This window comes from Dreissena polymorpha, chromosome 7 (assembly GCF_020536995.1).
Source record: "Dreissena polymorpha isolate Duluth1 chromosome 7, UMN_Dpol_1.0, whole genome shotgun sequence".
NCBI lineage: Eukaryota > Metazoa > Mollusca > Bivalvia > Myida > Dreissenidae > Dreissena > Dreissena polymorpha.
In genome coordinates, this window is record NC_068361.1 from 18271643 (window position 1) to 18297723 (window position 26081).

Consider the following 26081-nt stretch of genomic DNA (forward strand, 5'->3'; position numbering starts at 1 on the left):
TTAAGAAAACTAACTTGAATCTTCGAAGTTTGTACATTGAAAATTTGGAAAATAGGATGCTTAAAAGTTAGGAAGGATGTTTGCTTTTCTGAACAGGATCTGTTTTGAAATTATTAGATCAATCTAGACGAACAATTTTAACCAACACTTCTGGACTGTCTTCCGATTGAAGAATCAGTTCCTTTTTATTGATATGATTCCAGTTATATAGTGTGCTTTAGACAAAGATCCTAGTTTGGTGAGCTCTGAACGGCAGAGTTATCACCCCTGAGTTGTAAAATTGTCTATTTCTACAAAATGTAAATATCCATGTCCAACATTAAGTCAATCTAAATAATTTAATGTTAATTGCTTTAAAAAAGTATGGGGTCTAAACTGTTATTTTACAATAAGTGGTAGTTATGTGCTTCTGGAATCAATTGATGTTGGAAGCGTATAGTAATTGGCCTGACCAACTGTTCATGCGTTTGTTCATTAGTCCGTCCGTCTGTACAAGTTTTACCAAAATTAAGTGTTTTGTATAACATCAATTATGCTTCTTACAAAGCTTTGATTCTTGAATGGATGATGTCTTGGAACACTATCAACACACACATATTATATGACCTCATTTTGACATTAACATTGACTTACTTTTGAACACTTACTAAAGACTAATTTAGAAAGTTAAATTTCTTGGTTTACCTGAATTGACTGCATCCACACCACTTTCTGCAAGGCATGGATACTTGCATGACTATTATCTATGAACACTTTACAAAGCCAAATCACATGATCTCATTTTTGACCTTTACACCTTATTTGTCTACTAGGCCTTATTCAAATGGGCCAATGAATCGATACTGACAAGGCTTCCACCAAGGGCATCAGTGTTTATTGGACGCAGAATATTTTTTCCCTCATTCTGGAAAACTAGGCTTCATGTATGTGCCCAAAGCGTTATCCCAGATTAGCCTGTGCAGTGGGCACAGTGCAGTGGACTAACAAGGCTAATCTGATCAGACCTTTTATGCACCTGCGTTAATCACAGTTTTTCCATAATTGAGCTCACATAATTATATTGCTTGATGATGTGTTTTCAGATTGGAGATGAGACAGGTCAGGTGACTGCCCAGATGAACCTTGCTGACCTCAAGTCAGTGCTGGGCATTAAAGTAGGGCCAGACGAAGGTCACGGGCCCAGCCCCTTGGACCATTTGGATGTTGGAATGTGTATGTTTTACCTTGTTAACAATTCACATTCTGGGAAAACTGGGCTTAATGCACATGCCTAACACGTCCCAGATACGCCTCTGCGGTCAACACAGGACTTTCTGCTTTTTTCTGAATTGTTTGTTATTAGGAAGTCTCTTTTAAAGAAAATCCAATCTAGTCGGAAAGTGTTATACCTGATTAGCCTGTGAGGACTGCATAGGCTGATCTGGGATGACACTTGATGCCCATGCAGTAAGTCCAGTGAAAATGGCTGTATGCAACCAGCATTATTCAAGAACAGCCAACTTGCAGGCTGTTACGGTTTTATGCTGTTTGCTGCTCATCTCAATATCAGGGTTAGTAATGGAGCCTTTAAAAATTGGATCTAGCATGAAAAGGTGTTTAATTTAATTCGATTTTCTAATGGACTACAAATGAGTCAAAGTGCATATCTAAGTGCTAAGGGGTTAATTAACACAACTGGAGTACCAAATATATTTTTTGTTTAAAAGAATTTTTTTTTTATAAGTATTTACAAAATTATATAAAATTGCTTTTATTTTAAAATCATTGAAGATTTATTAAAATGAAACAAAAAATGAAAAAAATACAATAAAATAAAATTGTTCATTGTATTTTTTATATGAAATCAAAATATTACTATAATTTAAAAAATACATATATATAAATTTACATAACATATTACATAAAATTATGAAAAATTAAATTATTATTTTTAAATTCCAGACCGACGTACCGGCGTCTCCCGGCGACAAAGCATGGAACAGATGGAGTTGATGAAGCTCACGCCGGACAAGCAAGGAGAGACAATCCCAGTACATGGCGGGGCAAGACCTAAGATACCCAAGGTGCAGAAATCCATGACAGTGGCCACATCAGAGACAATCATAGCCAACAATCAGGCCACTATGGTTGAGGTAAGCTGTAGTCACATCAGAGACAATCATAGCCAAGAATCAGACACAAATGGTTGAGGTAAGCTGTAGTCACCTCATAGACAATCATAGCCAAGAATCAGGCCCCTATGGTTGAGGTAAGCTGTAGTCACATCAGAGACAATCATAGCCCAGACCAGTCCCCTATGGTTGAGGTAAGCTGTAGTCACATCATAGACAATAATAGCCAAGAATCAGGCCCCTATGGTTGAGGTAAGCTGTAGTCACATCAGAGACAATCAAAGCCAAGAATCAGGTCCCTATGGTTGAGGTAAGCTGTAGCCACATCAGAGACAATCATAGCCAAGAACCAGTCCCCTATTGTTGAGGTAAGCTGTAGTCACATCATAGACTGCCATAGCCAAGAATCAGGCCCCTATGGTTGAGGTAAGCTGTAGCTAAATCAGAGACAATCATAGTCAAGAATCAGACCCCTATGGTTGAGGTAAGCTGTAGCCACATCATAGAGTATCATAGCCAAGAATCAGGTACCTATGGTTGAGGTAAGCTGTAGCCACATCAAAGACAATCATAGCCAAGAACCAGTCCCCTATGGTTAAGGTAAGCTGTAACCACATCAGAGACAATCATAGCCAAGAATCAGGACCCTATGGTTGAGGTAAGCTGTAGCCACATCAGAGACAATCATAGCTAAGAATCAGGTCCCTATGGTTGAAGTAAGCTGTAGTCACATCATAGACAATCATAGCCAAGAACCAGGCCCCTACGGTTGAGGTAAGCTGAAGTCACATCATAGACTATCATAGCCAAGAATCAGGTACCTATGATTGAGGTAAGCTGTAGTCACATCAAAGACAATCATAGCCAAGAACCAGTCCCCTATGGTTGAGGTAAGCTGTAGTCACATCAGAGACAATCATAGCCAAGAACCAGTCCCATATGGTTGAGGTAAGCTGTAGCCACATCAGAGACAATCATAGCCAAGAATCAGGACCCTATGGTTGAGGTAAGCTGTAGCCACATCAGAGATAATCATAGCCAAGAATCAGGTATGGTTGAGGTAAGCTGTAGCCACATCAAAGACAATAATAACCAAGAATGAGGTCCCTATGGTTGAGGTTAGCTGTAGTCACATCAGAGACTATCATAGCCAAGAATCAGGCCCCAATGGTTGAGGTAAGCTGTAACCACATCAAAGACAATTACAGCCAAAAATCAGGTCCCTATGGTTGAGGTAAGCTGTAGCCACATCAGAGACAATAAAAGCCAAGAACCAGGCCCCTTTGGTTGAGGTTAGCTGTAGCCACATCAGAGACAATCATAACCAAGAATCAGGCCCCTATGGTTGAGGTAAACTGTAGCCACATCAGAGACAATCAAAGTCAAGAATCAGGTCCCTATGGTTGAGGTAAGCTGTAGCCACATCAGAGACAATCAAAGCCAAGAATCAGATCCCTATGGTTGAGGTAAGCTGTAGCCACATCAGAGACAATCGAAGCCAAGAATCAGGTCCCTATGGTTGAGGTTTGCTGTAGCCACATCATAGGCAATCAAAGCCAAGAATCAGGCCCCTATGGTTGAGGTAAGCTGTAGCCACATCAGAGACAATCATAGCCAAGATTCAGGCCCCTATGGTTGAGGTAAGCTGTAGCTACATCAAAGACAATCATAGCCAAGAACCAGGCCCCTATGGTTGAGGTAAGCTGTAGCTACATCAGAGACAATAATAGCCAAGAATCAATTCCCTATGATTGAGGTAAGCTGTAGCCACATCAGAGACAATCATAGCCAAGAACCAGGCCCCTATGGTTGAGGTAAGCTGTAGCCACATCAGAGACTATCATAGCCAAGAATCAGGCCCCTATGGTTGAGGTAAGCTGTAGTCACATCAATGACAGTCATAGCCAAGAACCAGTCCCCTATGGTTGAGGTAAGCTGTAGTCACATCAGAGACAATAATAGCCAAAAATCATGTCCCTATGGTTGAGGTAAGCTGTAGCTAAATCAGAGAGAAGCATAGCCAAGAATCAGATCCTTATGGTTGAGGTAAGCTGTAGTATATTATAATTGGTGCAAGCTGTGTCTTTTATCAATCCTGTGATAGTTATATAATTTCTTTTATTCAGACACTGTCCCCAGAAGATGATGGTTTCTTTGATCTGCTGAGCAAGTTCCATGGTCGCCGTATCGACGAGCAGCGGTGCAGCCTCAAGTTGCCTGCAAAGGGAGATAATTATCTGTACCTGCCAAATGATAAAAAACAAGTTTTTGCCCTGTCTGTTGGTTGGCTGGTTCGTGTGTTTGTTTGCTCCAACTTTAACATATTCCATAACTTTTGCAATATTGAAGATAGCAACTTCATATTTGGCATGCATGTGTATCTCATGGAGCTTCACATTTTGAGTGGTGGAAAATTCAAAGTCAAGGTCATCCTTCAAGGTCAAAGGTCAAATATATGGGTCAAAATCGTTCATTTAATGTACACTTTTGCGATATTGAAGATAGCAACTTGATATTTGGCATGTATGTGTATCCCATTGAGCTGCACATTTTGAGTGGTGAAAGGTCAAGGTCATCCTTCAAGGGCAAAGGCCAAATATATGGGGACATAGTGTTTGACAAACACATTGCTTGTTTCTATTATCTATTATTTTCATTATTTAACTGGTTGATATTTTTTTTCCTCTATTGATTGATGTATACACCTATAGTGACTGGTTTACCATTTTCCTTGTCCGTGACTTATCATTTGACTGGTTCATCATTTTACTTGTGTATTATTTTCTTGATATTAGGCTGGTTATCATGTTCTCTCTTGACTGTTTTGTTATATTCTCCTAACATGACTGGTTCAGATCTCACCACATTGTCTACCCCAGACATTGTTTTATTATATTCTCCCAACTTTAATAGATCACATCAAACCGCAGTGTCTACCCCAGAAATTATTTTATTATATTCTCCATAATTGACTGGTTGACATCATACCGCAGTGTTTATGCCAGACAGCAATATTTTATTATATTCTCCTAACCTTATTGGTTCATATCTCTCCACAGTGTCCACCCCAGACAGCGAGAACTTCCTTGACATGGTGGCAGGCATTCAGGGGTCACGCATGAACGACCAGCAAGCCTCACTACTGCAGTTTCCAGGTCTCAACTCCCAAGCCGTTATCAACCAATACCTCCGCGAGAGAAACGTTAACGACATACCAGACGACAGCTTCTTTGAAATGCTCATGAGTTGTCAGGTAAAAATGTGATGTGACCTCTTTTTTTGTTCATTAAACAGGAGTTTCCGAAGAGTTTCCGAGGAGAAAATGGCATGATGTAGAGCATTTTTGTTGATTATGTGGTTAATATTAAGAGCATAATAGCTGATTGCCACCCTGTTGTTTTCCCACCACTGTCATGTAATATGTTAGATGGAATGTACACTTTTTAGCTCATCTAATTTTTGAAAAAAAATTATGAGCTATTGTCATCACCTTGGCGTCGGCGTCGGCGTCCAGTTAAGTTTTGCATTTAGGTCCACTTTTCTCAGAAAGTTCAATGCTATTGCATTCAAACTTGGTGCACTTAATGACTATCATGAGGGGACTGGGCAGGCAAAGTTAGATAACTCTGGCGTGCATTTTGACAGAATTATGTGCCCTTTTTATACTTAGAAAATTCAAAATTTTGGTTAAGGTTTGTGTTAAGGTCCATTTTATTCCTTAAGTATCAAAGCTATTGCTTTCATACTTGCAACACTTACTAACTATCATAAGGGGACTGTGCAGGCAAAGTAATGTAACTCTTACTGGCATTTTGACAGAATTATGTGCCCTTTTTATACTTAGAAAATTGAAAATTTGGTTAAGTTTTGTGTTTAGGTCCACTTTATTCCTGCAGTATCAAAGCTATTGATTTCATACTTGCAACACTTATTAACTCTCATAAGGGGACTGTGCATTCAAAGTTATATAACTCTGACTGGCATTTGGACGTAATTATGGGCCCTTTATACTTAGAAAATTGAAAATTTGGTTAAGTTTTGTGTTTTGGTCCACTTTACCCCTAAAGTATCATAGATATTGCTTTCATACTTGGAACACTCGCAAACTATCATAAGGGTACAGTAAAAGGACAAGTTGCATAACTCTGGTTGTCATTTTTACGGAATTATGGCCCTTTTTTGACTTAGTAACTTTGAATATATGGTTAAATTTTGTGTTTCGATCCACTTTACTTCTCAAGTATCAAGGCTATTGCTTTCAAACTTCAAATACTTTCATGCTATCATGAGGTTACTGTACCTGGCAAGTTGAATTTTACCTTGACCTTTGAATGACCTTGACTCTCAAGGTCAAATTATTAAATTTTGCTAAAAATGCCATAACTTCTTTATTTATGATTAGATTTGATTGATACTTTGACAAAACTACTCTTACCTGACATACCACAATAGACTCCACCCAAACCATCCCCCGTGCCCTCCCCCCCCCTCCGAATCCGCCCCCCCCGATTCCCCCCCCATTTTTTTTTTTTAAAGATCATCTCACAAATGACCACCACACCCTCACACTATACTATACCCCCCCACCCCACCCCCCCCCAAATTGTTTTTTTTAAACGGTTAAAAAACACAAATATTTATTTTTATTATTTTATGTTTGAAATACCGTCCAACCATCGCACCCAAGAATACTCCCCCACACCCCCTCCCCCCCCCCCGCCTCCCCGATTTTCCCCCCTACATTTTTTTTAAATTTTAAGATCATCTCACAAATGATCACCACACCCTCACACTATACTATACCCACCCATCCCACCCCCCCCCAATTTTTTTTTGAAACGGTTAAAAAACACAAATATTTATTTTTATTACTTTATGTTTGAAATACCGTCCAACCATCGCACCCAGGAATACCTCCCCCCCCCCCAATCATCCCCCTAAAGTGTGTTTTTTTTTTTTTTTTTTTTTTTAAGATCATCTCACAAATGACCACCACACCCTCACACTATTCCACCCCCCCACCCCACCCCCCCCCCTATTTTTTTTAAACGGTTAAAAAACACATATATTTATTTTTATTATTTTATGTTTGAAATACCGTCCAACCATCGCACCCAAGAATCCCCCCACCCCCCCCACCCCCGCATTTTTTTTTCGCATTTTTGGATGATAATGTAATAAATGTCCAAGCCCCCACACTATACACCCCTGTTCACTCCACCCCTCCCTCCTTTGTGATTGAAAATGAGAGTCCATTCACCTTTAAAAAGAAAATAGATGAGCGGTCTGCACCCGCAAGGCGGTGCTCTTGTTATTACTGTATTATCACTTACTTTGCAAATGACTTCATGATATGTCTATAAAATATAATAACATGATTATGACTGATAGTGTTCTATGAACAAATGGTAATAAATTTCTGATCTGTACTGTTATGTTCTGGTAAAGTTTAAGAAATGGTCATACAAGCTGTCAGATGAATATTTCTTAATGAATTTCTACATATTAAAGCTGAACAACCAGTCTTTATCTTTTCTAAACCAGTAATATGCATTATATTTAATGGGTGAGCCAACCTTTTGTGTGTAATACACGCTCACCCTCCCCCACCCTTTAAAGAGTGTTTTCTAGGAATCCAGAAAATAATTCATTTAAATGTTTGTTGACATTTTGCCTGTTATATGCGGCCGCCACCCTTACCCCCCCTCCCCCACACACACACTCCTATAAAAGTGTTTTGTATGGATCCTAAAAAAATAATTAAATACCCGGAATATTTTGCAGGGATCCCGGATTGATGATCAGCGTAGTGCCCAACCACACAACCGCACCGCCCCAACCGTCCCAGACGAAGATTTCTTCGGGCTGATCCAGAAGGTCCAGTCTAGCCGTCTGGAGGAGCAGAGAACCAGTCTATCCGATAAGGATAAAATCTCGCCTCCCCAACAGGCCTCCGTGAAGAAGAAAAAGAAATAATAACTAGTCTAGTTTGAGTCCCATATGAGCGAGCAAGGTATCAGGGGATTATGCTTGAAACTGGATCAGCTTTTTACATGTTTTAGATGAAATACTTGCGCTGAACCCTGGAATATAAACTGCGTATTTAGATGAGATAGTCTTGCGCTGAACCCTTGGAATATAAACTGCGTGTTTAGATGAGATAGTCTTGCGCTGAACCCTTGGAATATAAACTTGGTATTTAGATGAGATAGTCTTGCGCTGAACCCTTGGAATATAAACTGAGTATTTAGATGAAATAGTCTTGCGCTGAACCCTTGGAATATAAACTGTGTATTTAGATGAGGTAGTCTTGTGCTGAACCCTTGGAATATAAACTGCATATTTAGATGAGATAGTCTTGCCCTGAACCCTTGGAATATAAACTTCTACTCGCTGGAAATGAGGGTTTTGTGCAAAATTGTATCAGATATTTAATGTACCAGTTAAAGGAATGTTTTGCTCTTAAATTATGTGAGATATTGACTGCTACTGGTCAGAAGTTCCGCATGGAGATATTGAGATTGGACGAACGGAAAGATTTGGTCCATGGGACTCTGACTTGAAAGCCTTTGTGTGTTCACTAGATAGGCTGCTAAATATGGCTATTGCTGATATTTCTTCTACACAATCTGTCCATTCACATTCTACCTGATTGTGAGTACCTCCATTCTACAAAACTGTTCTACTGGTGGAAGATGTTGTGGAGTTTTAACATTTTTCATAGATCTCAATTTCGCACTGCAAATCCCTTTTCAGACTCATGTTGATTGATGACTCATGAAGACTTCAATTTGAATATGGAAATCACGAAGAAAACACGCTTCTTTTAATAAGTTTAATATGTTGGTAAAGTTTGTGTTAGAATTTCACTTGGAAATTCAAATGTTTCTTAGTTGTTATGCCCCCCTTCAAAGAAGAGGGGGTATATTGTTTTGCCCATGTCGGTCGGTCGGTCCGTACGTCCGTCGGTCCGTCCACCAGATGGTTTCCGGATGATAAGTCAAGAACGCTTAGGTCTAGGATCATGAAACTTAATACATAGATTGATCATGACCAGCAGATGACCCCTATTGATTTTCAGGTCACTAAGTCAAAGATCAAGGTCACAGTGACTCGAAATAGTAAAATGGTTTCCGGATGATAACTCAAGAATGCTCAGGTCTAGGATCATGAAACTTTATAGGTACATTGATCATGACTAGCAGATGAACCCTATTGATTTTCAGGTCACTTGGTCAAAGGTCAAGGTCACAGTGATTCTAAACAGTAAAATGGTTTACGGATGATAACTCAAGAATGCTTACGCCTAGTTTTGTTTTGTTTTTCTCTTTTGTATCCTTTATATGTAAAATGAAACAGGGTTTTGCTCAAAAGAATCCCTTTTGTATTTATTGTTTTATATCCAACTTTCCAATAAAACAATTGAAATTAGCTTTTAATCAATTGCAGAGTAAGTATCGTAAGAATTATTGTAGTAATTGTTACAATATAATAACAGTGTTTTCAAGTACTAATGTAGGTCTGTGTAAGGTTATTATTTATGCCCCCCCCCCCCTTCGAAGAAGAGGGGGTATATTGTTTTGCACATGTCGGTCTGTCTGTCTGTATGTATGTATGTATGTCCGTCCATCAGATGGTTTCCGGATGATAACTCAAGAACGCATACGCCTGGGATCATGAAACTTCATAGGTAGATTGATCATGACTCGCACATGACCCCTATTGATTTTGAGGTCACTAAGTCATTGTCACGGTGACCCGAAATTATAGTAAAATGTTTTCGGATGATGACTGAAGAACGCATACGCCTAGGATCATGAAACCTCATCGTTAGATAGATAATGACTCGCAGATGACCCCTATTGATTTTGAGGTCACTAGGTCAAAGGTCACGGTGACCCAAAATAGTAAAATGGTTTTCGGATGATACTCAAGAACGTTTACGCCTAGGATCATGAAACCTCATCGTTAGATAGATAATGACTCGCAGATGACCCCTATTGATTTTGAGGTCACTAGGTCAAAGGTCACGGTGACACAAAATAGTAAAATGGTTTTCGGATGATACTCAAGAACGCTTACGCCTAGGATCATGAAACTTCATAGGTACATTGATCATGACTCGCAGATGACCCATATTGATTTTCAGGTCAAAGGTCAAGGTCACGGTGACCTGAAACAGTAAAATTGATTCCGGATGATAACTCAAGAACGCTTTTGCCTAGGATCATGACACTTCATAGGTACATTGATCATGACTCGCAGATGACCCCTATTGATTTTCAGGTCACTAGGTCAAAGGTCAAGGTCACAGTGACAAAAACATATTCACACAATGGCTGCCACTACAACGGACAGCCCTTGTTGCAATCAAATTCTATGTAACGTTCATTTATCATGTAATACCCATAATCTATCAGTCATCATTCATATTTTGTTATGCCATTTGTGCATCTAGGTTTTGAGTGTTAAACTTATGTAACAGCATCACATTTCATTATCACATCACATTACATCTGTAGTGCACTCAAACATTGTAATGCAAAACATACGTTTAGACGTAGTGTTTGAAGTGACTCGTCTTGTTTGTTTTTCGGTAGATATGTCTTGGATTTGAATCAGAGAGTTTATAACGTACATTGTATTACGCAAAGTTTTATGCCCCGAACTTTCAATAAAAAATTCTAAAGAGCTTTGTGAATGCCTGCCCAGAGTCAAGAGTTGTCTCACTTGTGATGAAAGAGAAATTATTTTGTTGGACAATTCTGATATCCTGCCTACTTTCAGTGGCCATTGCACACTGCCTCTAGTGTTAGTATGCTATCATGAGTCTTCTGTTAACGCTTTCCCACTTAGAAGCTAAGTGAAAATGCGTTGTGCAAACAGCATAAAACCAAACCAGCCTGCTAGTAACTTGCAGATTGTTCAGGTTTTATGCTGTTTGCAGCTCATCAGGGTCGGAACTGAAACCTTTTAAACTTGGATCTTGTTAAAAGGCCATCAATTAAATTTAACTTTCTAAGGGACTACAAATGCGTTAAAATACGTAAAAGTGGTAAGGGCTAACAATGTGTTAAAATTTTAGGTATTTCGAAATGTGATGTTGTTTTTTTCATATATGAACTAGTGTACATAATTCTGCAAAATACTCTAAAACACAGTTCAATTTAGGCAGGCATTACAAAATGGTGAACAGTTTCTTAACTCAAAAATTATACATGTATACGTGTACAACTTGAACTTGAACTGGCGTAAGATCACTGCTTTTGCATCTTAAAGTAATTGATTAACATACTTAAAACATGTAATTAAGTAACAGTTGTTTTGTTACTTGGATGATCATTATTATATATTATATCTAAATTATGTACTATAATTAAAATAAAATGTAGATGTGTTTAATGCACAATTAATTATTAGTTATATAAAATCATTAATTCATAATATTAATGTTATGTTTTTAGTGAATGTAATAATTAAACTGTGTATTGATATCATAATGTTTATTATAGTGCAGCAGTACATTGCCAAATATTTTTGATATATATTCATTAATGAGCGCATTATTTTTAGACAAAAAAACAAACACATATTTCAATGTTATTTTTTTAAGTTTCACCAAAAAGCCAAAATAAGCCAGGCTCCATGTTTTGATATAATGTTGACTTAAGCCTTTCACACTCGGAGGCAAAGCTAAAATGGCTATGTGCAAACAGCATAAACCCAGAACAGCCTGCGAGTAACTTGCAGTCTGTTCAGGTTTAATTCTGTTTGCTGCTCATCAGTATTTAAGGGTTGTAATTGACGCCTTTCAAACTTTACTCGCAGGCTGTTCTTGGTTATGCTGTTTGCACATAGCCATTATAGCTTTGCCTCTGACACACCAGCCTTCTGGGAAAACAAATATGTCTCGAAGAGACTTTCAACAAAGAATTTTGGAAGTTGCAACTATGTTTGAGATTGGATTCTCTTTTGGGTGAGAATATATATAAAATGTATCAAATTTAAAGTGACTTCGCTCTGTTGATTATAACACATGAAGTATGAATTATAAATCACTTTGACTTATAAACACAGGTATTTAAATTTCCTAATTGTGTTGTTTGCCAGGTGCTGACTAACAGATTCTTGTTCTGACACATTTAAAAATTACAACTTTGAGGTTTGATAACTACACATCAGAACACTTTATTGTAATGTATTTGTCAATAACAAATATCAATCAAACATTTCTCAAGTTCTAATTGTACACTGTGTTAAATAAATCATGACAGGGTAGTATCAATGGTGACTTTACACTCATATTGTTGTTGACATGTGCAGGGCTTTTGTTTCTCTCTTCATGTTTATTCTTTAGATGAAATATGTCCTGAAATTAGTGACAGTAACAAAGATAATGAATGGTTTTGAAGTGTAGGATTTACTTCAATGTTGATGAAATAACTCAATCTTCTGACAATGCCATCGAGACAACCACATGTTTAATATAATATATACATGTATACTCATGTATAATAATATGTGGATGTGAATTTAAGAATTGTTTAATATAGACCTATATGTTTAAAACATAGTTTCACTGTTTGAACGTGTCTATCAGGTCTGATCATTTTCTGTATCTTGTACTTACAGAGGGAGTAATAACTTGAAAAACGAGATGGCCACTTCCATGCTAAGACATTTATTTTTCGCTGTTTTATACCTTTTATTGCTTTTATTAATTGTTAAAATGCCGCTCTCTTTCCAGCCAAATCGGCAAGAAAGTGATAATCGTTTATATCATATTAATATTTGCTCTATATCTTGACTATATTCTGCAACATTTCTTAGCTGGTCACAAAATTACAGCTCAGGCTAAGAAAATTTGAAAAACACGTGCTTGGCATGGTCCTCGCCATCTTGTTTGTCAGGTGATTACCCCTCTGAAAATGAAGCAGACACTATTTCAAACATTATGTATCATACTTTATTTTTTCATTTTGTAAGTTTTAAAACTTAAAATCAATTGTCCACCGGTACCAAAGATCATTAATTGTATGTGTTCATTTAGCAAGAACATATGTATTACTGATGTTGTTTTCATTTTGTTTGTGATATTCATCATTTCATTCCCCAACAAAGTTTGAAGAATCACATGTATATACTGGCAGTTTGTTCAACTTTTTTTAAAATGTCGCAGGCCAATCAGATCAAAAATATAAAGGGAATTGTATATCAAATTATTCCAAAAACATCACTGTCTGAAGTCATCAAGTGGTTGGTTGGGTTTTCTTGGTCTGTTTGAATTTCTTGTCTGTTTAACAACTTTAATTGTTGCTGGACACCATTTTCATGAGGAGTAGTAGTGGACAATTTTGTTTCCCCACAGGTGGCCATTTTGTCCATTGAACTTTATATGCTCCCTTTCGAAGAAAAGGGGGCATATAGTGATCGGACTGTCCGTCTGTCTGTCTGTCTTTCTGTCACACTTTGCGTTTAGGTTTCAAAAAATGCTCATAACTTCTATGTCCCTTGAGATATTTGGTATGCATGTGTATATGGACAAGGCTTTTCCATAGGCACACAAATTTTGACCCCTGTGACCTTGACCTTGAATTTAGGGTCCGCGTTTAGGTTTCTAAATCTGCGTTTAGGTTTCGAAAAAAGCTCATAACTTCTGTCAAGCGTTTATAGGGGGCATAAGTCATCCTATAGTGACAGCTCTTTATCTATCTATTTGCATAACATGTCTTATGTAAAGGAGCATTTTTTGCTTGATAAAATGGTCAAACATCTACCGATGTGTCAAAGCAATATTTGGAGGTGTGTGTGGGGGGGATGTTTGTCTAAATTTCATCTGGACATTATCAAGTTAAGTTATAATTATGGTGCAACAACCTCATGGGCATCTCTTATGTGAAGCAGGTATCAATATGTTCACACACCTATTAAGACCACGTCATATTTTTTAAAGTGCCTCTGAAGATGTAAATTATCATGGTATGTGATAACAAATACTGAAATCTAATGTGATGCTTTCCATTGGTTTATAGAGAAATGTCAGTGAATTAAAATTGATAATTCACTGGTTCAAACAGTGAAATAGCCATGAACATTTAACTGTTTTTCTGTGAGATAATCTTAAAAAAAAAATTATGATTGGCCTGTCACATGTTGAACTGTGAAATGACATGGTTTCATGACGTTAAGACGTCATTATTTCAGCAAAATACAGAAATTATCCTTTTAAATCATAAAATAAGATGAAAATTTGTTGAATTTGGTTGATGAAATATCGATTTTAATTCACTAGTCATCATAGAAAAAATATTTTTCTATGATCACTCGTGAATTAAAATCAATATTTGAACAAATCCAACAACTATCCTCTAAATTAACAATCCATTACAACTCCTTGCAGTGTCTGTCATTCTGGTTTTCATATCTAGCAGTGTATTATGGTCATCATTGTTAAAAAATCATCCTTGGTGACAAAACTGGCTACGCTAAAAGGTCCCATTTTTGGTTCTTAGCACATGCTGCATATTACTTCATGCGCTCATCGAGGAGTATTTGTCACTACTATGACATGTCATTTACAAGGTCATCGTGACTACACATGTTGATGGATCTGTAAAGTCATCATGACATCACAAGTTCACGAGTTGAGTAGGGCAGTTATTATGTCATCAGATCAATGTATTGTATGGTGTTTATTATGACATGGCCCAATTAGCGTAGGCGTGGTATGATAGCATAGTGTTATTACGTCACCAAATGTGAACATGGTCTTTCTGTGATTATGTTTAATAACTGTTTGACACAAATGGAGGCAAATATCTCTGTCTATTACAGACTTAATCTGTATTCATCTGTGTGTATATTTTCAGTCTAATCATGTTATGACTTTTTCTCCTGCTGTTTGCGTGATGGTCCAGTCAGATATTGACATGGTCGTATATTATAGCTGCGTTTTGAAATGTATATTAATGTGTGAATTGATTTTGACATGAAATTAGACCAATAAACAACTGATATTTTATTATTTATTTGAGTCTTTTTGTTTAACTAGATGCCCTCGCTGACCCTGCTTCATACAATCCTACTCTGTTCACACAGCCTCGATATGTTATACAAACTATAATGGGAACTATGGTCCAAAGATGTCAAACATTGACTTCAGGTTGGGTCAGCGGATAAAAAAAAATCTGAGTATTTTCGGGTTGGGTCGGATCAAGGTTGATTAAGTAAGTAACAAATAAACACCATTTAATAAAGCGTGTTCTTAAGCACTTCACGCATTTGAGTTTTTGCCAAATCAGAAATATAGACCATGAAATTGATGCAGTCAGAAGTAGTACAATGCATTTAATAAACTCTTTAATATTGACTCGTGTAACTATTTTCTTTAGCTCACGAAACAAAAGGTGCTCATGTGGAACTTTTGGGATACCGTGATGTCCATCGTACTTTAGTATTTGAGGTGCATGTGTACACTTTTTCTGTTAACGACTTCTCCCTTTGAGCAGTTGTAAGATTAAAAATTACTTCACAGGTGTGATCCTCTGATGCATCTCTTTTTAATTTGTTAAAATTGTCCCAGTCCTTTTCATATGTAGGTCGCATGATCAAAAATATTTATTTAAAACATGAAAACTGTACAAATCTATAAAAACCAAAATAGTGAGAGCTTCAATATTTAAAATCATACGATGATGCTCTACAACGTTTTTCAAGTTATACCCCTGCGGTCAAAATTGGCTCTGCACTGGGGTAACTTGCTTTCCAGATGAACACACAGTGGAAACTACAAAATTCTTCATCTCTAAAACCACAAGGGTCAGGGCGAAAATTTAGTAGTCATCTTTAAAGTTTCTTAAAATAATGCCCCTGGGGTAAAGACTTGCCACACCTCAGTGGTCACATGATTGGTGTCGCACTGAAGTGCGGCGACTCGTATGTAATACTACAGATATTGATACAGTATGTTTAGTATTAGATAAAATTGAATTCGTAACAAAATGAATTCATTAATTCAATACTTGTTTACTTTGCAACATACTATTCCACTTAAAATGATCATCAAAGAACATCAAAGGTGTGCTTTTATTCAATTCATTAATACAATAGTTATAATTGTTTCATTTGTATGATAGTATTCTACTTAAAATTACCATCAAAGAACTTCAAAGCTGTGCTTTTACTCATTTTTTTAATGATCTTAATAAAAGAAAAAAAATTTCAGGCACTTATAAAAACAACCATAAAAAATCATGAATTAATATTTCAAACACTCAGGACACAACTTACAGCATTTTTTTAATCATTAATTATTAAGACACATAAAATGCATTATTACAAATAACTACTTCAAATACATATTTTCATATTATGTAGACGTTTCACCCCAAACATGGGGGGTGAAACGTCTGGGGAGGAAACGTCTTGGAGGGGGGGGGGACGTCTGCCACCCATTTGGGGGTTATAACACAAAATCATAGATAATGGCTATACCAGTATATTTTTCTATTTTGATTAAAATAATCGGCCAATATATTAATATTTACAGTAGAAAAAAAATCGTTCCATGTTACTTCATTGAGTGCCTTTTACACTGAAATTCCCGACGCCCTTTGATGCTTTGCATCAATAGTAAACTTGTTTATAATTGCTTTAGATAATGAAATATTAAGTTATAAGTTTTCTTTCATGTTGTAACAAGGCATGCTTAAACAATGATGTCACGCAGAAAGCTAAAAACGTGTCGGTAGGTTATGTATTTAAACCGGGCCCTCACATTTTACATTTGTCTCAAAACTCCTCAGATGTCTACAAATGCACAAAAAAGCCTTCTGCTCAAAGTTAATTGGTGATGTATATGATGTTGTTTAACACATGATTCAAAATGGCTGATGCAATGTTGGTTTACATAATTGTATATTTCAGAGTCGCTGTTAGCAATGCTTTACAAACTGCATCAAAAAGATATGGATGCATTCCGTTATGAACTCGTGTGGGTTATCTCGTTCACATGAGATAGGTTTATCGTTACCATGACCTACTTAGTACTTCACACGAGATTGGATTGTCGTTTCCATTATTGACATTGTACTTCCCACAAGATTGTTAAACCCTTACCCTGAACTACGTAGTACTTTACATGAGATAGAAAGGTTGTTAACATGACCTACGTAGTACTTCACATTTGATAGATAGGTCGATACCACGACGGTAAAGTGACGGTTAATAGCACAATTAGAATCTATGATTGTCATGTGGAATATTATATTACTGTATATAGAGAATAACGGGTAACTGCCCAATAGTGTTTGTATAAATCAGGCTTAAAATAAATAATTCGTGCTGAGCCTGATAAGTTACAAAACTGTAACCTGTTATTTTGTTAACCATACCTCTCCGTTCCGTTTTAAAAGGGATAATGAAAACAAAAATCGCTACGACGCTGCATTTTTAACGGGAATGAATATAATAGGGTGACTTTTGACGTGCTAATAATGAGCTTAATATTTGTCGAATCAGTTTTGTGCGGGTTTTATTGCCTTTTGTGTCTAAAATATGTTACATCTAGGAACCAAATTGTTTGTTTTGTTAAATCCCCCCCCCGGGTGGAAAATGGTACCATGTGAAATTGAAATTAGAAGGCACAAGGTACCTTTTTGCGCCAATAGGGCGAAATCTGACCCCTGTTTACTAGAATGATGACTTTATAGTTCATTCCGAGTAATATGACTAACCTCAAAACATTGAATGATATGGCAACTTCCTGTTGAACGAATATTAAAATATATGTACATGTAGCATTATATTAGGCAGATATCAAAGCAATAGTCTAATACAAATTAATACTTGACGGAGGATGAAAGCGACACACACCTATACATATACCAATAAAAAGTCCACATAGAATGTTTTCTTACAAGATATATACTGTCTTAACCGTAAATTAAAATCACTAGTCGAAGTTCGCTTTATGAGCAGTTTGAACATGTTTTATTTTCGTACATCTATATGGGATATATTTGGTATTCAACCTTGAATGAACCATACGTAAACCAAACTACAATAAATTTGGCCTAATAGTTCGACCTGCGAATCTGTAAAACATATAAATATCACTTAAAGGGGCATTTTCACGTTTTTGTAAATTGACGGAATAAAAATAAATTGTTTCAGAATCGCATGTTTTTGCTGTAGTTATGATATTTGTAAGTAATTCTGAACATTTACCATGCTCTCAAATATCCATTAAATCCATCTTTCCACGATTTAAAAACCTGAAAATTATAAAGCGTTTCAACGCAAAACGATTGAAAGTATAAAATACCTCACTGATTGTTTGAGCACGAATGGCCAAGTGGTCTCAGCGATAGACTTTTACTCCAGGGTTCAGTGGTTCGTGTCGTGCCCAGTTTAGGATTATTTATTTATTTAATTTTATTATTGTTTTTTTTTTACTGGAGCTTTTAGACCCAATCTTAACATTTATCAATATAAAGCATTTAATGGTAAACTTCAATACATGCCAAAATCTGTGAAAAGGCACCTTTAATAGTAACTTAGTAGGTAAACACGGCACGCGGTTTATACATATGGAAATCGAAAGTGGTTTTGTAAAGAAATCACAAAATGGCGTCTAACTTGAACAATTCGCAGCAAAAGGGATCAGACGTATTTTACGACGTTTGTTGTTCTGTTTGCGAAGAGGATGGGATACATAATGAAGGACTGTTTCATTGTAAAATATGTTTTAAAACATACTGCGACGAATGTGTGAAAATGCACAAAAAGCTACATAAGGATCACGCGGTGTCAGCGAAATGTGACGGTGAAAGCTGGTATGTTGCGAACAAAGTGGACGATACTATAGAGTTATGTGAGGAGCACACGACTGAGAAACTAACGATGTTCTGTGAAGATCATGAACAGTTGCTATGTCAATTATGTCTCCTCCTAAAACACAGGTCAGTGAGTATTGATATAAATTTATGTTAAGGCCAAGTACAAATCATACCTGTTTCACGTGTGTGTGTGTGTGTGTGTATATATCTATATATTCTATCACCACCACCACCACCACCACCACCACCACCACCATTAATTTAATGTAAATCCAGCGTTATAAGTTGAACTTTAGTAAATATAATATTTAAATCACTTTTCTTCTTAATTTTAAAGTGTAGTAAGGGACAAGGCCCCATTCCCAAAGTAATGACAAAAAACGACTGTAATTTCAAAAATACTTCTACTAATAATGATAAAATTGTTATATTAATAATAACAATAATTACTATAATTATATGCTATTATGATTATCATTTCTATTATTATGCCCCCTTTGAAGAAGAGGGGGTATATTGCTTTGCACATGTCGGTCGGTCTGTCGGTAGGTCTGTCGGTCCGTCCACCAGGTGGTTTCCGGATGATAACTCAAGAACGCTTGGGCCTAGGATCATGAAACTTCACACATTGATACAGGTACATTGATCATTACTTGCAGATGACCCCTATTGATTTTGAGGTCACTATTATGATTATCATTTCTATTATTATGCCCCCCTTCGAAGAAGAGGGGGTATATTGATTTGCACATGTCAGTCGGTCGGTCTGTCGGTCGGTCTGTCGGTAGGTCTGTCGGTCCCTCCACCAGGTGGTTTCCGGATGATAACTCAAGAACGCTTGGGCCTAGGATCATGAAACTTCATACATTGATACAGGTACATTGATCATTTCTTGCAGATGACCCCTATTGATTTTGAGGTCACTAGGTCAAAGGTCAAGGTCACGGTGACCCGAAATAGTACAATGGTTTTCGAATGATAACTCAAGAACGCATACTCCTAGGATTATGAAACTTCATAGGTAGATGGATCATGACTCGCACATGACCCCTATTGAATTTGAGGTCACTAGATCAAAGGTCAAGGTCACGGTGAACCGAAATAGTAAAATGATTTTCGGATCATAACTCAAGAACGCATACTCCTAGGATTATGAAACTTCATAGGTAGATGGATCATGACTCGCAGATGACCCCATATTGAATTTGAGGTCACTAGATCAAAGGTCAAGGTCACGGTGAACCGAAATAGTAAAATGGTTTTCGGATGATAACTCAAGAACGCATACGCCTAGGATCATGAAACTTCATGGGAAGATTGATCATGACTCGCAAATGACCCCTATTGGTTTTGAGGTCACTAGGTCAAAGGTCAAGGTCACGGTGACCCGAAATAGTAAAATCGGTTTCAGATGATAACTCAAGAACGCATACGCCTAGGATCATGAAACTTCATGGGTAGATTGATCATGATTCGAAAATGAACCCTAGAGATTTTGAGGTCACTAGGTCAAAGGTCAAGGTCACGGTGACCCGAAATAGTTAAATGCTTTCCGGATGATAACTCAAGAACGCTTACGCCTAGGATCATGAAACTTCATAGGTACATTGATCATGACTCGCAGATGACCCATATTGATTTTGAGGTCACTAGGTCAAAGGTCAAGGTCACGGTGACCCGAAACAGTAAAATTGTTTCCGGATGATAACTCAAGAAGGCTTTTGCCTAGGATCATGACACTTCATAGGTACATTGATCATGACTCGCAGATGACCCCTATTGATTTTGAGGTCACTAGATCAAAGGTCAAGGTCACAGTGACATAAAACGTATCCACACAATGGCTGCCACTACAACGGACAACCCATATGGGGACATGCATGTTTTACAAACAGTCTTTGTTATTAATAGTATTAGTGTTATTATCATTATTATATCATCAATATCATTATTGTTGTTAGTATTTAAATATTTATTTTTATCATTATTGCTATTTAAAAAAAAAACAACATCTTCTCCATCGCCCTTATCATCATGTTCAACAATCATCACCACCAACATCTTCATCATCACCATTATCGCCATTAATTAACATCAACATCATCCGCATGACGTAAGACTCGACATAGAATAATCAGAATAATCTACACCCATATGTTCCGTTAAACGCACATTTGCATTTCAGGCAATGCAGTAAGGTGTTTACATTGGCTGAACAGGCCAAATCAAACCCACAACGTATACCCCTTGTTCAAGTGACGAAAGGAATAGAAAAGTCGCAGAAGCGTTTAAAGGATATGGTGGACAGAGGAAAAGATAACATAAAATCACTTAAAGCTTCTTACGAACAAATTTGTGAAGAAATACTTGATGAACGTCGACAGATCAACGAGAATCTTGACCGACTTCAGCAAAACACCATAAGAGAATTGCAATCAATTCACGAGCGCTTAAATAATTCCATTGAAGATGACACCAAGCGATGCTTAGAATGTATTTCAAAGTTAAAGATATATGGCGCTAAGCTCAAAGACAATATTCTACCTGAACGAACGTTTATTACGTTAAGAAAATGTATTGATCAAACTGCTGCAGCAGATTCACTCCTAAAAAGCATGATCAAGAATGATGGAACTGATATTAAATTCCAGCCTAACCGTGAATTGATTCAATGTCATGCAGACTGCACTGATCTTGGGAAAATCATCATAGGCGAGCCACAACATAACGTTGATCCAAACAAGATTGTAAGCATCGAGGACAAGTCAGAATATAATGTTCGAACAGCTACTTATACATACACATGTTCGATTACGGGTATATGTACGACTTCCAACGGGGATATCATCATTGCTGACTGGTACAATAATTGTGTGAAGCTCCTTAATCAAGCGTACAAGGTGATTGATCAAGTTCAGCTTCCTACTTATCCGTGGTCCATGTGTAGCATTTCCTCAGACGAGATTGCGGTGACTGTTCGCAGACATGAAGCCGATGCTCTTAACGGGATTCATTTATTACGGGTAGATGGCGGAAAGATTATACGCAAACAGGTTCTACAAATGAATCATGCCTGTTTTGGAATTGCGCATGTCGATGCAGAAGTGTTTGTGACTTCCGGTACTGCGTTGTACGAATACACAATGAACGGACGGTTAGTTAAGAAGTTATACGAAGATAGTACTGGAAAAGCCCGAGGTGATATATGAGTACATTATTATTTCCTTGTTTCAGGGATGCTTTGCTTTTTGTGTTAACATATGCATGAACTTGATAAAGATGAGATCTGAGCGTATATTGTATCAATACGGCTGTAAATTACATAGGGCAGGCACATGGTGAAGGACTTTAATGTTCTATAAGGGTTACAATGACGTTAATTAAAATCATGCATTCTAGTCCGTTACCGAAACGTCATCTCCGATCAATTAAAATTGTTTGACAGGTATTTCAATTATCAAAGTATCTCAATCATGACATTAATGAGTTATGTACTAATAATGTTGTTTACAACAAAAGAAGCTTAACACACTACGCATCACATGCGGTCCCAATTTTCAAAATTTCTTATATTTTTTAAGAATAACTGGCTTAAGTCTTTAATGTTATAAAGTCGCACTACTCTTTTAAAGTTGATTTAGTTTTTTTAATAAATATTTTCCTATTGTTTATTTCAGGTATTTTTCCATTTAAAGGTTATACATTTGAACGATAACTGTTTGCTAACTATTGATATGAGAATAAGTGAGCTTACGCTAATACTATTTAGAAAGAAATACTAATATTCAAGATTTCGTGTCAGAGTGTGTATGTTGTATTCCTCATTTAGTTGTAGGTGTTGGGATGAGTCCTGATGGGAAGATGATCTATGTGACGGACTTAAATAATGGCATGCTTCGCACGCTGACCAGGGATGGAACAGTCACAGCTACGTTCCAGGATCCCGCATTCAAACCTGGCAATGTTACAGCTAACATACATGTGGCAGCCACAGGGCAGGTTTTCGTCTTTGGTCACAACTCCATAAGTCAAGTGGATACAGTCGGCAAGACAATCCTCAATACCATCTCTGTTGACATTGCAAAACCTGCATCTGTCTACTTTAATGAAGAAACGAGAAAACTAATAGTTGGATTTTGGGGCCACGACAACATCAATGAGTTCAAAACAAAAACAGTTCCGACTTTTTAATTGACAAATAAAGAAAGTAATTACAGCATTACGTAATTTATACTATTATTCATTTATTAACCGAATTTCTATTTCAATAAATTAAGAGGCTTTTATAATTAAATTCAACCGTTTTATTATTTTCCTTTATTGTACAATTTTACATGAACGGAATTTATGTAATGCATGTAATTTACTTTCGGTAAACGGTTGCGATTTTATTAATAGCATTGAATTTTGGTTTTGAAGTGCATGTTTGTGTTTGTATGTATTCAAGTTTTTTAGACTTTTATTCAGATTTAATTTCATATCGTCATTTAAAATGTGTGCTAGTTATAGTCATGACAGTCAGATAAGCTACAATTAGACCTGATCAAAACATGGAAATAATGTCATTCATTATAGTTAGCTCACCTGAGCATGAAGTGGTCAAGGCAAGCTATTGTAATCACCCTACGCCCGTTTTCTTTCAGCGTGTATTGTGCTTTGTGTGTCATCAACTGTTAGCTCATTAACATTCTAGAGGTAACATGTTTTATCCGATCTTGATTAAACTTGGTCAGCATATTTATTTGGAAAATGAATTATTCTGAGTCAAGTTAGCGTAACAATAGGTGACCATGTAAAATGGTTAAAAAAGACATGTGTGTATATGTATGTATGTGTTTATGTATATATGTGTGTATATGTGTATATATCTATGTATGTGTGTATGTATGTATATGTATGTGTATATATTTATATATGCATGTATGTGTGTATATGTGGGTATATATGTATAATATGTATATAATATATACACAGCATACAATTCATAATATGTAGCGACTTCCGAGTATTGGCGCGTAACGTCACGTTCACGTCGGGTAACGTTACGTCATTTATTTATATTTTTGTATTTACTTCCGTTATGATCGACAGAAGAAAACGCTATGTAAAGTTGTCTTAATAATCGTTTACTGAAGAAGGCCTTTGGCCGAAATATTTAATAAAATAGTTAATGTATGAAGAATGTACTACATCCTTGTATCAATTCGTTTGACGTGTTGATTCTTTTTTATTTCTGCAGAAATTGAATACTTTACATTTGATTTCGAGTGATATGTCGTACCTCTATATATTGACTGCGCCTCTTTATCTCTTTATCATACCACTATATATAATTTATAACACCTGCGTTGATATCGGCTTGATACAAAGGTGCCTGTTTTATTAAATCACAATATCAGAGATTGTTCAGTTGGTGAATGTTTATTGGTTAGCCTATAACGCTTCCAAATCAGGCATTGGTAGCGCTCCAAGCGCCTTCGAAAAATATAATTATATGAGCCGCGCTCTGTGAAAAGGGGGTTTAACGCATGTGCGTTAAGTGACACTTTCCGCCTTACCTTGGTTTTTCCTAAGAAAAGACTTTCTTTACACAAACAATATCAAAAGGGCGGAAAGTGTCGTCACTGATTAGCCTGTGCCGACTGCACAGTTTTAATCTGGGACGATACTTTACACACATGAATTCAACGCTCTTTTCACAGAGCACGGCTCATTTGTTCTGTTGCGTCTATTCTGACAAGCATTGTTTGTTGTGATTTTAGAAGCATGAATGTTTTTGGTTTATTGTATTATATCAGTTATTCTTTTGTTTAAAATGATGTACATTTAGAGTTGCTGTATGTATAAAAATATTTTATGCGATTGTTTTATGTTAATTGTCGTTTAAATACTATGTTATAAGTTTGTGTTTCTTTTTTTCTAATTTGCTAATGGAATTTTCTATTTGCTTATATATGGTTTAAATAAAACATGTTTGTATTCGTTCATTGAACTAATAATTATTTTCTGCCTGATCGTATTATTTTATGTATCCTTATACTCGCAAGCGCTTTAGTTCGGCCTGTGTACATACCCCAAGTTATATTTTGGACTGTGTTTCCAGTAAAGTAATTGCATTTATTATGATTACCAAGCATTTACGTTTAACTGTTTATTTTTCTGGTCCGGATTTACGAATGTCGGTGTTGCTACGAAGCGTATACCGGCACATCACATATACATTAAACTGATTAACTGACGTCAAAACTCACTCACAGTTCTGCCCATCATGCAGGCAAGCGATGTAAACAAATGGCTTAAAAAGGTATTGGTAAATGTAATAGGGCGCCATATACACAAAGAGGACTCTTACCATTGAGGGGATATATAATAACTCATCAACTCAACTTAGATTTGACGTAACCAAGATGACACACTTGTCTCTGCATTTATCGTTGGATAATAATAACTCAACTACATGGACTCATGAGCGTTGTAAGATCAGATAACGATTTATTATATCGTACGGAGGTTCCGGAGATAATATAGTATCGAAACTATCGTAAAATCGTGTCTTTGTCATATAAATAAATCGTAATCGTCAACGTACTGTCATGTACAGAATCATAATCAAGGTTATAATTAACTTTGCACGACCTTTTGTAGTGCCAAGATTGTGTATCCTCGTGCATTTAATAATTTAATAGACTTGCTTACAGACTTAAAAAAATACAATTTTAGATATTTTATCACAAGTTCCACAATTTAAAAAACTGCAAATAAGACAACGAAGTAACACAAATATCGCAGACTCATCCTGTTATTGTGTTGGATGAAACATTTAAAATCGGCGGCCGTCCTAGCAAATCTTTACATGAATAAATATAGGATCTGGCACAAGTTGTCACATCATACCATATTTTATTAAACGAGTTCAGGAATTGTGTTAGTAAGCGAGCCTTTGTCGAGTTTACTAACGAATTTCCTGGACGAGTTTAGTTAAAATATCGTATGATATGACAACGAGTGTCAGATCTTTTTTATCACATTACGGAATCCGGATAGGGCCAAGTTGAGTGTCGCGTGTCGACCTTCGAGGTCGACACAAGACATTCTCGCGACATTCTCTCGACGCTCAATACGACGCGCGACA

General features: G+C 36.7%; 2 protein-coding genes across 4 annotated transcripts in view; both read left to right on the forward strand.

Annotated features, from left to right (window-relative positions):
• The window catches only part of LOC127839503 (G-protein-signaling modulator 2-like), a 33213-nt gene extending 25126 nt beyond the window's left edge, over nucleotides 1-8087 (forward strand). The window contains exons 6-11 of the mRNA XM_052367892.1: nucleotides 1083-1212; nucleotides 1942-2126; nucleotides 2755-2769; nucleotides 4238-4394; nucleotides 5171-5364; nucleotides 7896-8087. Coding sequence (XP_052223852.1) covers nucleotides 1083-1212; nucleotides 1942-2126; nucleotides 2755-2769; nucleotides 4238-4394; nucleotides 5171-5364; nucleotides 7896-8087 — 873 coding nt within the window. The remainder of the gene's footprint in view (nucleotides 1-1082; nucleotides 1213-1941; nucleotides 2127-2754; nucleotides 2770-4237; nucleotides 4395-5170; nucleotides 5365-7895) is intronic.
• Nucleotides 8088-18657: 10570 nt separating this feature from the next.
• LOC127837787 (tripartite motif-containing protein 45-like) overlaps nucleotides 18658-26081 on the forward strand; it is a 96952-nt gene continuing 89528 nt past the window's right edge. Inside the window, exons 1-3 of one of the 3 annotated variants that reach the window (XM_052365173.1) lie at nucleotides 18658-19072; nucleotides 21135-22147; nucleotides 22785-24934. In XM_052365173.1, the coding sequence (XP_052221133.1) occupies nucleotides 18738-19072; nucleotides 21135-22147; nucleotides 22785-23140 (1704 nt within the window). In that variant the 5' untranslated portion in view covers nucleotides 18658-18737 and the 3' untranslated portion in view covers nucleotides 23141-24934. Of the gene's footprint in view, nucleotides 19073-21134; nucleotides 22148-22778; nucleotides 24935-26081 lie in introns of those variants that run through there. The other 2 variants (XR_008029466.1, XM_052365172.1) reach the window with 2 other exon arrangements.